The sequence below is a fragment of the Dendropsophus ebraccatus genome, chromosome 8 (assembly GCF_027789765.1).
Source record: "Dendropsophus ebraccatus isolate aDenEbr1 chromosome 8, aDenEbr1.pat, whole genome shotgun sequence".
Taxonomy (NCBI): domain Eukaryota; kingdom Metazoa; phylum Chordata; class Amphibia; order Anura; family Hylidae; genus Dendropsophus; species Dendropsophus ebraccatus.
Window position 1 is genome coordinate 122846688 of NC_091461.1, and position 14114 is coordinate 122860801.

General features: G+C 45.8%; 1 protein-coding gene across 4 annotated transcripts in view; it reads right to left on the minus strand.

Annotated features, from left to right (window-relative positions):
• The window catches only part of RABGAP1L (RAB GTPase activating protein 1 like), a 233521-nt gene that overhangs the window by 52863 nt on the left and 166544 nt on the right, over nt 1-14114 (minus strand). For 3 of the 4 annotated variants that reach the window (XM_069981649.1, XM_069981651.1, XM_069981652.1), the window contains 5 exons: nt 13855-13968; nt 9913-9987; nt 8319-8444; nt 3626-3769; nt 782-823 (listed from right to left, as the gene is read on the minus strand). In XM_069981649.1, the coding sequence (XP_069837750.1) occupies nt 782-823; nt 3626-3769; nt 8319-8444; nt 9913-9987; nt 13855-13968 (501 nt within the window). The remainder of the gene's footprint in view (nt 1-781; nt 824-3625; nt 3770-8318; nt 8445-9912; nt 9988-13854; nt 13969-14114) is intronic. The other variant, XM_069981650.1, reaches the window with a different exon arrangement.

Here is a 14114-nt window from a genome sequence, read left to right on the forward strand (position 1 = left end):
GGCCTATCCGGATACTGTGAATGTAATTACAGAATTACAGACCAGATTTCAGCGATCACAAAGTAAAAAGAGCGGCTCTGAACTCATCGTGTGAATAAGGCAACAGACCCGCGATACAGACGACTAAGGCCGGGATCACAATGCGTTATTGCAGTACATGAAAAGTATTTGTTTTTACGTACAGTAAAAAAAAAAAAAAAACGCATTAACATTGATCTGTTCTTTTTTTTTTTTGTTTGTTTATAATGGAAGCCAATGGAAAAACAGATTCAGACAAAAGCTCCCCCCCCCCACACCATAAAATGTATACAATAAAACAGACTGCAGAAACACAGGGTTTATTTTTTCCCATGAACAACCCCCATGTTGTTAGCACTGTTGTGGACAGTTCCTGACATGGACAGAGGTGGCAGCAGAGAGCACTGTGTCAGACTGGAAAGACTACACCACTTCCTGCAGGACATACAGCAGCTGATAAGTACTGGAAGACTGGAGATTACATAAGTAAATTACAAATCTGTATAACTTTCTGACACCAGTTGATTTAAAAAAAAATAAAAATCACTGGAATTTCCCTTTAAAGGGGGTTATCCGGCATTACAAAAACATGGCTGCATTTACCCACAAACAGCGCCGCTTGTGGAAGAAGGCAGCCATGTTTTTCTCATAATCCCACATGTGATGAGTTAGACAGGAGTTTCTGGACGATGACAGCACTGCACCACCTGACACATTATTACATCAGGACTATATACACATCATCTTAGTAATTGCTACCTACCTTTAAAAGAGCCAGCGCCACTTGGAAGATGACGGTCAGACCCTAAGAGGAGGAAGAAAGTAATAATGAGAAAAGCATTATAACTGCCCGGGCGTCCCTGCCTCTTCTTAGAGACCCCTGTAAGTATCCCACCCATCGGGGACCCCCACCTCCTGGACTGCTGCCTTGTTGGAGGGGGAGACGGCTGAAGGTTCTGTGTCCGGTCACTGACAGCTCGGAGGTCTCATCATACAATGATCACACGCAGCTTGTTTCTATTGTATATGGCTTCTCTGCGTGTTCAGCTGCCCCCGGGGTCCCTGTGCGGGTATCTAGGTGGTGCCCCCCACCATTACTGACACAGGTTTCTGTTTCTGCTTTTTTTTTAGTTCACGAGTCTCGGAGCGCTGCGTTTTTTTTCCCTATTTTTGGCTTCCTCTGGTCTTTAGATCTTTTCCAGGAACAGTGCCCCCTCCATCACAGACTGACCCTACCGCTCTCACCTGCCTCACACTTTGTTGGGATTTATTATTTTTACTTAAACATTAAAGAGGAAGTTCCCAATTTTTTTTAAATCAACTACAGTAATGCCAGAAAGTGCCAGAGATTTGTAATTTACACCACTTCCTGCAGGACATACAGCATATGATAAATACTGGAAGACTGGAGATTCTTTAATAGAATCTCACTTTCTGGCACCAGTTGATTTGAAAGAATTTTTTTCTTCTATTTTTTTTCATCTATTTTCGATGTTTAAAGATTATTTTAAAATTTCAACAGAAACCAATTAAACTAAATTATTATTATTATTATTATTATTATTATTATTATTATTATTATTATTAATAAAGAAAAAAATCTGCTTGAAAATCTAAACCGAAAACATAGTGTGATTCCTCCAAACAACCACTAGAGGGCGCTGCTGCAGCGTGTCCAGCTCAGAGGATGCGCGGCTCCTACTGTATACGGCAGAGAACATATCTTATACCCTGGGAGCAGCTGACTCCACAGGAAGGAAGGGCATCTACCTGTCGTATATCGTCACACAAGTTTTAAAACCAAGATTTTTTGTTTCATCGTCCCAAAGTGTCTAAAATAAATAGTTCTGTAAATATTCTTGATTAAAACTGTGTATACAGATCCCATGCAGAACTATCCATCTCCATGGTAACAGAGTACTCACAAACTTTGTACAATCTGATGCCAAGTACTCAGCCAATGGCATTTGGTTGTAGTCTGTTACCATGGAGACACAAAAGTCTTCATAGGAACTGTATGTAAAAATGGGAATCATTTACAATGTTGCATTACTGTTCTGTTTAGATGCAATGGACAAGATGGCGACTTCTCAATGAGACTCGTCACTGATGTCTCTGGGGCTGAAGCTATGGGCTTAAAGGGAAACTAGGCTGGATGAATGGAACTTGCAGATATGTTAAATTGTTACGCTAATAAGATGGTGTGGTGCCCTGGGGGTGGGACTACCAACCACAGTGCACCGATCTGGCCCCCTCCCGGCCAGCCTGCTCCATTGATATTAGTTAGAAGAGACTGGCTGGGGCGGATTGGTGCAGAGGGGGGTAGTCCCGCCCCCTGGGCACTCAACCACCTTATTAATGTAGTGATTTAAAGGGGTTGTCCAGCGAAAATCTTTTTCTTTCAAATCAACTGGTGTTGGAAAGTTATATAGATTTATAATTTACTTCTATTAAAAAATCTTAAGTCTTCTCATACTTATTAGCTGCTGTATGTCCTGCAGGAAGTGGTGTATTTTCAGTCTAACACAGTGCTCTCTGCTTACATTTCTGGCCGAAAAAGGAACTGTCCAGAAACGAGAGGTTTTCTATGGGGATTCATATAAAGCCGAAACAGAGTTCCTGTCTCGGCCAGAGGTGGCAGCAGAGAGCACTGTGTCAGACTGAAAATAAAACAACACTTCCTGCAGGACATACAGCAGCTAATAAGTATGGGAAGACCTAAGAATGTTTAATAGAAGTAAATTGCTAATCTATATAACTTTCCAACACCAGTTGATTTGAAAGAAAAGGATTTTTACCAGACAACCCCTTAAACTTCAAACTGCGAGGATGAATGTAAGAAACTTCCCCTCGTCCTCAGCGCCCCGTGTGCTGTTGGGACATATCAGCAGATTGGTTTTCCTTTAATACAATAGGGGGGGGGATAATGTGACCCCATTCATTTCTCATTGTAATTGCTACGTCTGGTGCGCCAGTGATTTGCAGGTGTCATTCTTTTCATTGTTCTACTGAAATAACAAAGGAGAGAAAAACACAGATGTGACCCCAGCCTTAGGGCCCCCATCCTTGGAACATCGGTCCGTAGGAGGCTATGTTCACACACGTTGGAGTTTTACTGTGTGAATGCAATGAAGGGCAGCACTGTCAGACTGGAAAGAATACACCACTTCCTGCAGGGCATACAGCAGCTGATAAGTACTGGAAGACTGGAGATTTTTTTTGACAGAAGTAAATTACAAATCTATATAACTTTCTGCCGCAAGCTGATTTGAAATAATTTTTTTCTCGCGAACAATCCCTTTAATAGTTTATTTGTCGTCCAACCATCATTCATAGCGTTAAAACAATAAAACTACAACGTGTGTGAACGTAGCCTTAAAGGACAGAGATCAGCAGACGCTCAATGTTACCATCCTTGCTAGCTGCACACAGCTTCATAGAAACAGGTGATGTGCGGCCAGCAGCGATGCAGCTCGCGGGTCACATGACTGATCAGTGACATCCGGACATCGGGAGATCGGCCTTTAGTTACAGATGTGAAACAAAAACAGACACAAAAGTTCGGTTCATACTCTATCACATCAAACTACATTAAAAGTGTCTGTACCTCACAGAGGAGAAGGTCCATGATGTGGAAGACCATGAAGAGTGGAAACTTGGCTGTGAACAAGCTGAGGAACCATTGCGAGGCGTACATGTGGGCCTCCAGATTCAGAGACACAAAATGGGAGTAAAGGTCGGGCAGCTGATCCTGATGGAAAGGAGAAAAATTACACCCAGACATACAAACTATCACATCCTGATAGATAGATAGATAGATAGATAGATATATATATATATATATATATATATATATATATATATATATATATATATAATCAGGTCAGGATGTGATATATATATATATATCACAAGAGACCCCCAGAGATTCCCACAGAGACTCTACAGCAACGTAGTGTTATAGTGTAATCTGTTTTTTACTTTTTTTTTTTTTTTGCAGCAACAACCACAGTATAAGCAATTTCAAATAAAATCTGTAATAGGTTTTATTAGTCAAAAAAGCCTCTTTCTGTTATTAAAAAGCTGTTTTCCTACCTCCCCCCTTATCTGTGCATTAGTGAGCAAAGTGAAGACGGGTTCTGATGGGTCCATTATAACCTATAGAGGGGGGAGGGGCCGAGGGGGATGAGTAAGCAGGGAGAGCAGAGAAGCAGCTGCAGTTTGGAGACTGGATACATTTTCCTTCCCCCTGTGAAGTGAGGGGGGTACAGCTTATTGTGTACAGAAGGAAACTCTTTTGCTTAATAAAACCTATTACAGAGTTTCTTATAATCATTTGTGACATTTATATGACAGGTACACGTTAAAATAAACAACAACCAACAAGTGGAAGGACCGGAGATTATTCCCGTTCTACATAACTTCTTGTTGGGGAACATGGCGCTCAATACAGTAACCTTATAGCCGGCGCCCCAGTCTGATTAACACCCAGAATATTCACACATGAGGGATATATATATACAGTGCAAAGTGGAACACACAGCATGGTCCCTGGAGCCTGGACGCCCTGTCTGAGCCCAATGCAGAAAGAACTTTTAGGTGGTCCCTGCAGCCTGGCCGCCCTGCCTGATAGATATAACTGTAAGATGGTCCCTGCAGCCTGGCCGCCCTGCCTGATAGATAGAACTGTAAGGTGGTCCCTGCAGCCTGGCCGCCCTGCCTGATAGATAGAACTGGTCCCTGCAGCCTGGCCGCCCTGCCTGATAGATATAACTGTAAGATGGTCCCTGCAGCCTGGCCGCCCTGCCTGATAGATATAACTGTAAGATGGTCCCTGCAGCCTGGCCGCCCTGCCTGATAGATAGAACTGTAAGGTGGTCCCTGCAGCCTGGCTGCTTTGCCTGATAGATAGAACTGTAAGGTGGTCCCTGCAGCCTGGCCGCCCTGCCTGATAGATAGAACTGTAAGATGGTCCCTGCAGCCTGGCCGCCCTGCCTGATAGAACTGTAAGATGGTCCCTGCAGCCTGGCCGCCCTGCCTGATAGATAGAACTGTAAGGTGGTCCCTGCAGCCTGGCCGCCCTGCCTGATAGAACTGTAAGGTGGTCCCTGCAGCCTGGCCGCCCTGCCTGATAGAACTGTAAGATGGTCCCTGCAGCCTGGCCGCCCTGCCTGATAGATAGAACTGTAAGGTGGTCCCTGCAGCCTGGCCGCCCTGCCTGATAGAACTGTAAGATGGTCCCTGCAGCCTGGCCGCCCTGCCTGATAGATAGAACTGTAAGGTGGTCCCTGCAGCCTGGCCGCCCTGCCTGATAGAACTGTAAGGTGGTCCCTGCAGCCTGGCCGCCCTGCCTGATAGAACTGTAAGATGGTCCCTGCAGCCTGGCCGCCCTGCCTGATAGATAGAACTGTAAGGTGGTCCCTGCAGCCTGGCCGCCCTGCCAGATAGAACTGTAAGATGGTCCCTGCAGCCTGGCTGCCCTGCCTGATAGACAGAACTGTAAGATGGTCCCTGCAGCCTGGCCGCCCTGCCTGATAGATAGAACTGGTCCCTGCAGCCTGGCCGCCCTGCCTGATAGATAGAACTGGTCCCTGCAGCCTGGCCGCCCTGCCAGATAGAACTGTAAGATGGTCCCTGCAGCCTGGCGGCCCTGCCTGATAGATAGAACTGTAAGATGGTCCCTGCAGCCTGGCCGCCCTGCCTGATAGATAGAACTGGTCCCTGCAGCCTGGCCGCCCTGCCTGATAGATAGAACTGTAAGGTGGTCCCTGCAGCCTGGCCGCCCTGCCTGATAGATAGAACTGGTCCCTGCAGCCTGGCCGCCCTGCCTGATAGAACTGTAAGGTGGTCCCTGCAGCCTGGCCGCCCTGCCTGATAGAACTGTAAGGTGGTCCCTGCAGCCTGGCCGCCCTGCCTGATAGATAGAACTGTAAGGTGGTCCCTGCAGCCTGGCCGCCCTGCCTGATAGATAGAACTGGTCCCTGCAGCCTGGCCGCCCTGCCTGATAGATAGAACTGGTCCCTGCAGCCTGGCCGCCCTGCCTGATAGATAGAACTGGTCCCTGCAGCCTGGCCGCCCTGCCTGATAGATTTTTTTTTTGGCTCGAGCAACATGAAGAAATCTGGGAATAAAACACTGAGAACGTTCACAAAAATCCATGGCGGAAAATATCAACAGTGACATCCAGGCTGTTTATTATGCAGGATGGGAGGATGAGGAAACAGATGGCCATTATTTTAAAGGAAAGGTTTAGAGTAATATTGACAGTAGCATTACTGAGACTGTGCGCCCGCTGTGTAGACACAAATATTTTATATACAAACACCAGGAACGCAAACACTACAAGGGTGCCATAGTATCATCTCAACGTCCCCTGGAGAAGAAGAAGAGCACCGGGGTAAACAAATCACAAAGATACAAAGTAACGGATTGTCATAACAATAAAACCTATCCAACAAGATAAAGAGATTTACAAATTATTGGATTTAAGGGAGAATGAGCTGAAAAGGAAGTCACATGGTTATCAAGGGCATCCTCAAAAAGTAGAAGGTGGAGACAACCCCCTGAAGAAGCTGAAAAGGAAGTCACATGGTTATTAAGGGCATTGCAAAACAGTAGAAAGTGGAGACAACCCCCTGAAGAAGCTGAAAAGGAAGTCACATGGTTATCAAGGCCATCCCCAAAAAATAGAAAGTGCAGATAACCCCCTAAAGAAACTGAAAAGGAAGTCACATGGTTATCAAAGGCATCCCCAAACACTAGAAACTGGAGACAACCCCATGAAGAAGCTGAAAAGGTCACATGGTTATCACACAAATGGTATTGTCTCTGGTGGGCAAAAAGTGGTTAGGGAAATGATGGGGAATCCTTAGAAAGGTACTTATTAAGTTTAGAATAAAAGATCTAATGATTTTACCAACCTCCTGGGCTTGTACTGTAGACTCTAGTGAAGTTTGGGTCACCCTACTCAGTGACTGACAGGTATCCGTACATAAGTAGTATTTATTACATGGAACGATTATCTGCCGAATCAGCAGGTTATTGCTCCGTATAATAAAGACAACGATCAGCTGATGAAAACGAAAAATTGTATCGTTTAAGCCAGCGTACAAATCATCGGCTGCCGGCTGAACATTGCTGCGGGTAATAGCGATGCCCGGCCTGGAAAGAAAAGAATAGACTTTATACCTTACTTGTCCAGGCTACTTCAATGTCCTTAAATCTTGTGCCCGCTACTTGCAGCTCACACTTCTGAGCTGATCTCAAGTGACAGGCTGCTCAGCCAACCACTGGCCGCAGCACTGTCCTGTCTTGACAGTGATTGGTCGAGCAGCCTATCATTTCAGAGAACGATTTTAAAAGTGGTGGTGGGAACAAGATTTAAGGACACCGGGGAGCCTGGACAGGTAAAGTATAAAGATTATTATCTTACAGTTAAGACAAAGGCTGCACGGACATTGCTAATGAAATATATATATATATATATATATATATATATATATATATATATCACACACACAGCACATCCACATATTATATATATATATATATATATATATATATATATATATATATATATATACACACACATATACAGGCTAGTTCTTGTGTAAGCTAAACAAAAATTGAGACATTTTGATCCATTTTATTTTATAATGGAAGTCAAAGTAAAAATGGATCAAAACAGATGCGCACAAATACATCCGCTTCTTTATACATTTTTTCCGTTTGTTTTAATAACAGATAGTGTGAAAAAAGTAGTTTGAACCCAGCCGAATTCAGTTAATTTGCTCTTACAGGACTAACCATTTGTTGTTTATTTTTAGAAAATCACAGATTTGACTTTTTTTTTTAAATTGCAGGACTGATCTGATGCAGAGGAGTGATGAAGCTGAAGTCCTGTGTCCTGCTTCTTCACCCAATATGAGCTGCAGTGACAATAAGTTCACTCACATGCTGCAACACAGAAAGGGTTCATGAGCAGGACATATGGACATTTCTGCTTCCTGGCTTCAGCACTTGTGACCCCCGCCCCACAAGTCGTCCCGCACACTTTTCTACTTGTGAGTAGCCTGAGAACGGAGGTCATAGGTCATCATAGCAGGAGCGATGAAGCTGGAACGTTGTGTGTCCTGCTCTTTAACCTTTTCTGTGCTGCAGTATGTTAGGAACGGACGTGCTGATGTTATGGAAATGTATCAGTGTCCAAACTTGTGTTTCATCCGCACTAAAAGTCATCAAAGAAAATGTCTAGGCTTCATTGTTCTCTCCGTGCCGGACTCTCTGGATGGGCCACTCACCTGCAGCAGACGCTCCAGCTGGAAAAACTTGCAATGGAGATCTTCAAAGTGATTCTTGTAAAGGTTTCTGAACTGATAGTCATACATGATCCTGACCAGGACACAGAACGCCTGCTCTTCTGGCATCTGCACAAAAATATACCAAAAAGTGTCAGTGCAGCTTACCATGGGTCATACGAAAATCCATCCTCCTCCTCCGGGAGTCCGGAGCTCCCATTATCTACATATATATATATATATATATATATATATATATATATATATATATATATATATATATAGACACAACCAACCTGAAGGAGCCCATCCACACAGGAGCAAAGTCTTATGGTCATATGTGTATGATGGTGTGCCGGATGTTTCCCATAAGCCTCTGCAGCCTTTACCCCTCTCCCCACTGAGAACACATGGAAGTCTACGGGGGAGAACAGGCGACCAAACAGCTACTGAAGGTATATGGGCCCCGTAACACTGCAAACAACTAGTTAATCCCAGTGACTTCTTACACTTTTGCAAAGATGATGATTTCCTTAAATAGCGGTAAAGAAAAGATTCCGGGGAATAATAATAAAAGGAGAGGGCAGCGGTGCCAGCGCCGAGTCTCTCGCCTGTATACTCGCTGTCTGCACAGCTCATTGTATTCTACAGAAACTCACTGCTTCTAGAAAGAACCTGAATAGAAATAAAGGAACATTCAGGATGTGCTAAACGCAGGGGCAGCCTCTCCGGTGTAGCCTCTCCGGCGTAGCCTCTCCGGTGTAGCCTCTCCGGCGTAGCCTCTCCGGTGTAGCCTCTCCGGCGTAGCCTCTCCGGCATAGCCTCTCCGGCGTAGCCTCTCCGGTGTAGCCTCTCCGGCGTAGCCTCTCCGGCATAGCCTCTCCGGCGTAGCCTCTCCGGCGTAGCCTCTCCGTGCACTCCGTCAGCCACCCTGACAGCAACTCACATCATAGAGCAATAATAAAGAAGAGAAAACCTGTCGCTATACAGGGGGACACAGGCAGCAAAGGCAACTCCTGTCTGTATAGTGTAAGATTTGTGTGTATATACATATAACATGGGGGGTCCCTGGAACAGTATAAATAGATGTCACTCAGTGGGTTCCTGACAGCCCTCCGTCACATGCAGTTAGAGGGGAACTCCAGAGAAATATAGAGTTTAAATACCAAATGGTGTCAGAAAGTTATATAGATTTGTAAATTACTTTTTATATAAAAATCTCCAGTCTTCAAGTATTTATCAGCTGCTGTATGTGCTGCAGGAAGTGGTGTATTCTTTCCAGTCTGACAAAGTATTGATATGGATAGATGATAGATAGATAGATAGATAGATAGATAGGAGATAGATAGATAGATAGATAGATAGATAGATAGATAGATAGATAGATAGATAGCAGATAGATAGATAGATATATTGATGGACAGACACAATAGGATACAACAGACGCTATCAGGTGGTGTCATCCTGGCATGGAGTACCAGGGGTGCAGCATGCTAAGAGTTAAATCCTGGGCAATGTCTCAGTGTTTCCAGTCTTCCTTCCCCTGTAGATGCTGGGAGCCTCCCCCGCTGGATGAATCACACTGCCTGTTACTCACATGAAGCAGCAGCACCGCAGCCAGGAAGCTTTGGCCCTGACAATAGCCGATATCCTCATCGTATAAGGAGTATGCCTGCAGAAGAAGCAGAGAACACAGAGGGCTGAGCCGCCGCCACCACCACACAGAGGGCTGAGCCGCTGCCACCACCACACAGAGGGCTGAGCCGCTGCCACACAGAGACAGCAAGGAGAGGGATCAGACTGCAGGAGTAAAGACTTCTATCCTCCACTTAGGAGCGCACCTGTACCAACCACACAATGCACACCACATACACACAATGCACACCACATACACACAATGCACACCACATACACACAATGTACGACACAGTAATCTCTGCATATACACACGGAATACACGCACACTGCACTTTGCATATACATACGGCATACACACACTGCACTCTGCATATACACATGGCATACACACACACTGCACTCTGCATACACACACACACTGCACTCTGCATACACACACTGCACTCTGCATACACACACACACACTGCACTCTGCATATACACTCACCGGCCACTTTATTAGGTACACCATGCTAGTAACGGGTTGGACCCCCTTTTGCCTTTAGAACTGCCTCAATTCTTGGTGGCATAGATACAACAAGGTGCTGGAAGCTTCCTCAGAGATTTTGGTCCATAGTGACATGATGACATCACACAGTTGCCGCAGATTTGTCGGCTGCACATCCATGATGCCAATCTCCCGTTCCACCACATCCCAAAGATGCTCTATTGGATTGAGATCTGGTGACTGTGGAGGCCATTGGAGTACAGTGACCTCATTGTCATGTTCAAGAAACCAGTCTGAGATGATTCTAGCTTTATGACATGGCGCATTATCCTGCTGAAAGTCGCCATCAGATGTTGGGTCCATTGTGGTCATAAAGGGATGGACATGGTCAGCAACAATACTCAGGTAGGCTGTGGCGTTGCAACCATGCTCAATTGGTACCAAGGGGCCCAAAGAGTGCCAAGAAAATATTCCCCACACCATGACACCACCACCACCAGCCTGAACCGTTGATACAAGGCAGGATGGATCCATGCTTTCATGTTGTTGACGCCAAATTCTGACCCTACCATCCGAATGTCGCAGCAGAAATCGAGACTCATCAGACCAGGCAACGTTTTTCCAATCTTCTACTGTCCAATTTCGATGAGCTTGTGCAAATTGTAGCCTCAGTTTCCTGTTCTTAGCTGAGCGGAGTGGCCCCCGGTGTGGTCTTCTGCTGCTGTAGCCCATACTGTGTACTGTGTGTTCAGAGATGCTCTTCTGCCTACCTTGGCTGTAACGGTTGGCTATTTGAGTCACTGTTGCCTTTCTATCAGCTCGAACCAGTCTGCCCATTCTCCTCTGACCTCTGGCATCAACAAGGCATTTCCGCCCACAGAACTGCCGCTCACTGGATGGTTTTTCTTTTTCGGACCATTCTCTGTAAACCCTAGAGATGGTTGTGCGTGAAAATCCCAGTAGATCAGCAGTTTCTGAAATACTCAGACCAGCCCTTCTGGCACCAACAACCATGCCACGTTCAAAGGCCTCAAATCACCTTTCTTCCCATACTGATGCTCGGTTTGAACTGCAGGAGATTGTCTTGACCATGTCTACATGCCTAAATGCACTGAGTTGGCGCCATGTGATTGGCTGATTAGAAATTAAGTGGTAACGTGCAGTTGGACAGGTGTACCTAATAAAGTGGCCGGTGAGTGTACACACGGCATACACACACTGCACTCTGCAAATACACGGCATACACACACACTGCTCTCTGCATACATACACACACACTGCACTCTGCATATACACACGGCGTACACACACACTGCACTCTGCATACACACACACACTGCACTCTGCATACACACACACACACACACTGCACTCTGCATATACACGGCATACACACACACTGCACTCTGCATATACACACGGCGTACACACACACTGCACTCTGCATATACACACGGCGTACGCACACTGCACTCTGCATACATACACACACACACTGCACTCTGCATATACACACGGCATACACACACACACACTGCACTCTGCATACACACACGGCATATACACACACACTGCACTCTGCATATACACACGGCATACACACACATAGCACTCTGCATACACACACGGCATACACACACACTGCACTCTGCATATACACACGGCATACACACACACTGCACTCTGCATATACACACACTGCACTCTGCATACATACATACACACACACTGCACTCTGCATACACACACACACACTGCACTCTGCATATACACACGGCATACACACACACTGCACTCTGCATATACACACAGCATACACACACACTGCACTCTGCATACACACACGGCATACACACACACTGCACTCTGCATATACACAATACCAACTGCTCCGTCACTGCCATCAGGTGCACTGCCCATGTACTGACAGACGGCATCTGGAGAGACATGAGATATAATCCTAGCACAGCAACTAACTACATTCACCTACAACAATTAGTAAACACAGCATCGCTGTTTATGAGCCGCTCTGCACTGCATGCATGAACCAGGAGGCTCAGGATGAAAGGCATTACAGCTTGTTCAATAGTAAGATAAGTCGGGTTCAAACTAGATAAGCAGAGGACGGGTCTCACATCCCCCATTAATGCTCTATAGTACAGGTGTCAAACTCCGGCCTCCAGCCGTTATAAACCCACAATGCCCGGACAGGGAAAGCTCCAGCTCTCCAGGCATGATGGGAAATGTAATTTTGCAGCAGCTGGAGGCCGGAGTTTGACCCCCCCCCCCCCCCCCCCCACCCCTCCTGCTCTATTGCGCCTCTACTCGGCATCAGGTCCACAGAGCAGCAACAAATTCAACCACACATCCATTCACCTGCTTAGGTTCCCCCTACTGGACCTCAATACTCAGACACCTCAGCAGACAGGTGATGAGTGTTGTTGGTGGGAAAATCCCTTTAAGGGATAGCATACTAGTTGCCTACGACCACTGATAGGAGGGGGCTGCACAGAAAATAATGGCCTCCTCCCTCCCAATACAGCGGTGTACACGGCCATAGTATGTGTCTGGTACTGGTGCTCATTCACATCAGACACGCAGTAATCTATACATCTCCTGAATTATTACTTTCCTACAAAAACTGAACTTAAAAATTCCCAGTAATTTGCCCCTGAGCCGCCCTAACATAGTCCATACCTGGCATAGTGGTCACTGGCAGTTTTTTTTCTATTATCCTTTTATGTTGTTGTGTTTTGTTTTTTTGCTGTTTTTCTTTCAAACAAACTGGTGTCAGAAAGTGCCAGAGATTTGTAATTTATTTCTATTAAAACATCTCCAGTCTTATCAGCTGCTGTATGTCCTGCAGGAAGTGGTGTATTCTCTCCAGTCTGACACAGTGCTCTCTGCTGCCACCTCTGTCCATGTCAGGAACTGTCCAGAGCAGCAGCAAAATCCCATAGAAACCTCTCCTGCTCTGGACAGTTCCTGACATGGACAGAGGTGGCAGCAGAGAGCACTGTGTCAGACTGGAGAAAATACACCACTTCCTGCAGGACATACAGCAACGGATAAGTACTGGAAGACTGGAGACTTTTTAATAAACGTATATAACAAATAGTTGGCACTTTCTTGCACCAGCTGATTTGAAACAAATGTATTTTTGTAAACAACCCCTTTAAACCCGGCTATGCAGACATCTGTTATATACCTGATGGGAGTTCACAATCATACAGGAACAGCTCCCCTGGGTGTTGTATAGATATAAGGGGAATATGCCAAGGTCAGTGGATTCTCCAGTGAGAAGTCAATGAGTTGGTTTTCGGGCGTTTCGCTCAAGAGTTGAAACTCCCTCGGTCAATGGTATAGTTCAGATAAGACGTCACCTGGGACCTCTGACCCCTGACCCTGGCTCACCTTACAGATCCTGTACAGAGAGACTTGTCCATCGCCGTCTGTGTCCTTGAAGTAATCGTGAGCGGGGAAGGTGCGGTTGATGTCTCTTTTGATGACGCTCTCTTGGGCAGAATCCTGGGGAGACAACAGAAGGCACAGCGGTTAGCGTCTTATATTCTCCAGCAATACCCAGCGGCCTTGGATGAATTATCTTGTACTCTGTGAAGCGAGGGAAGAGAAGAGAAGCGACACCTTCATTGACTCCATTGAGAAGCGTCTGG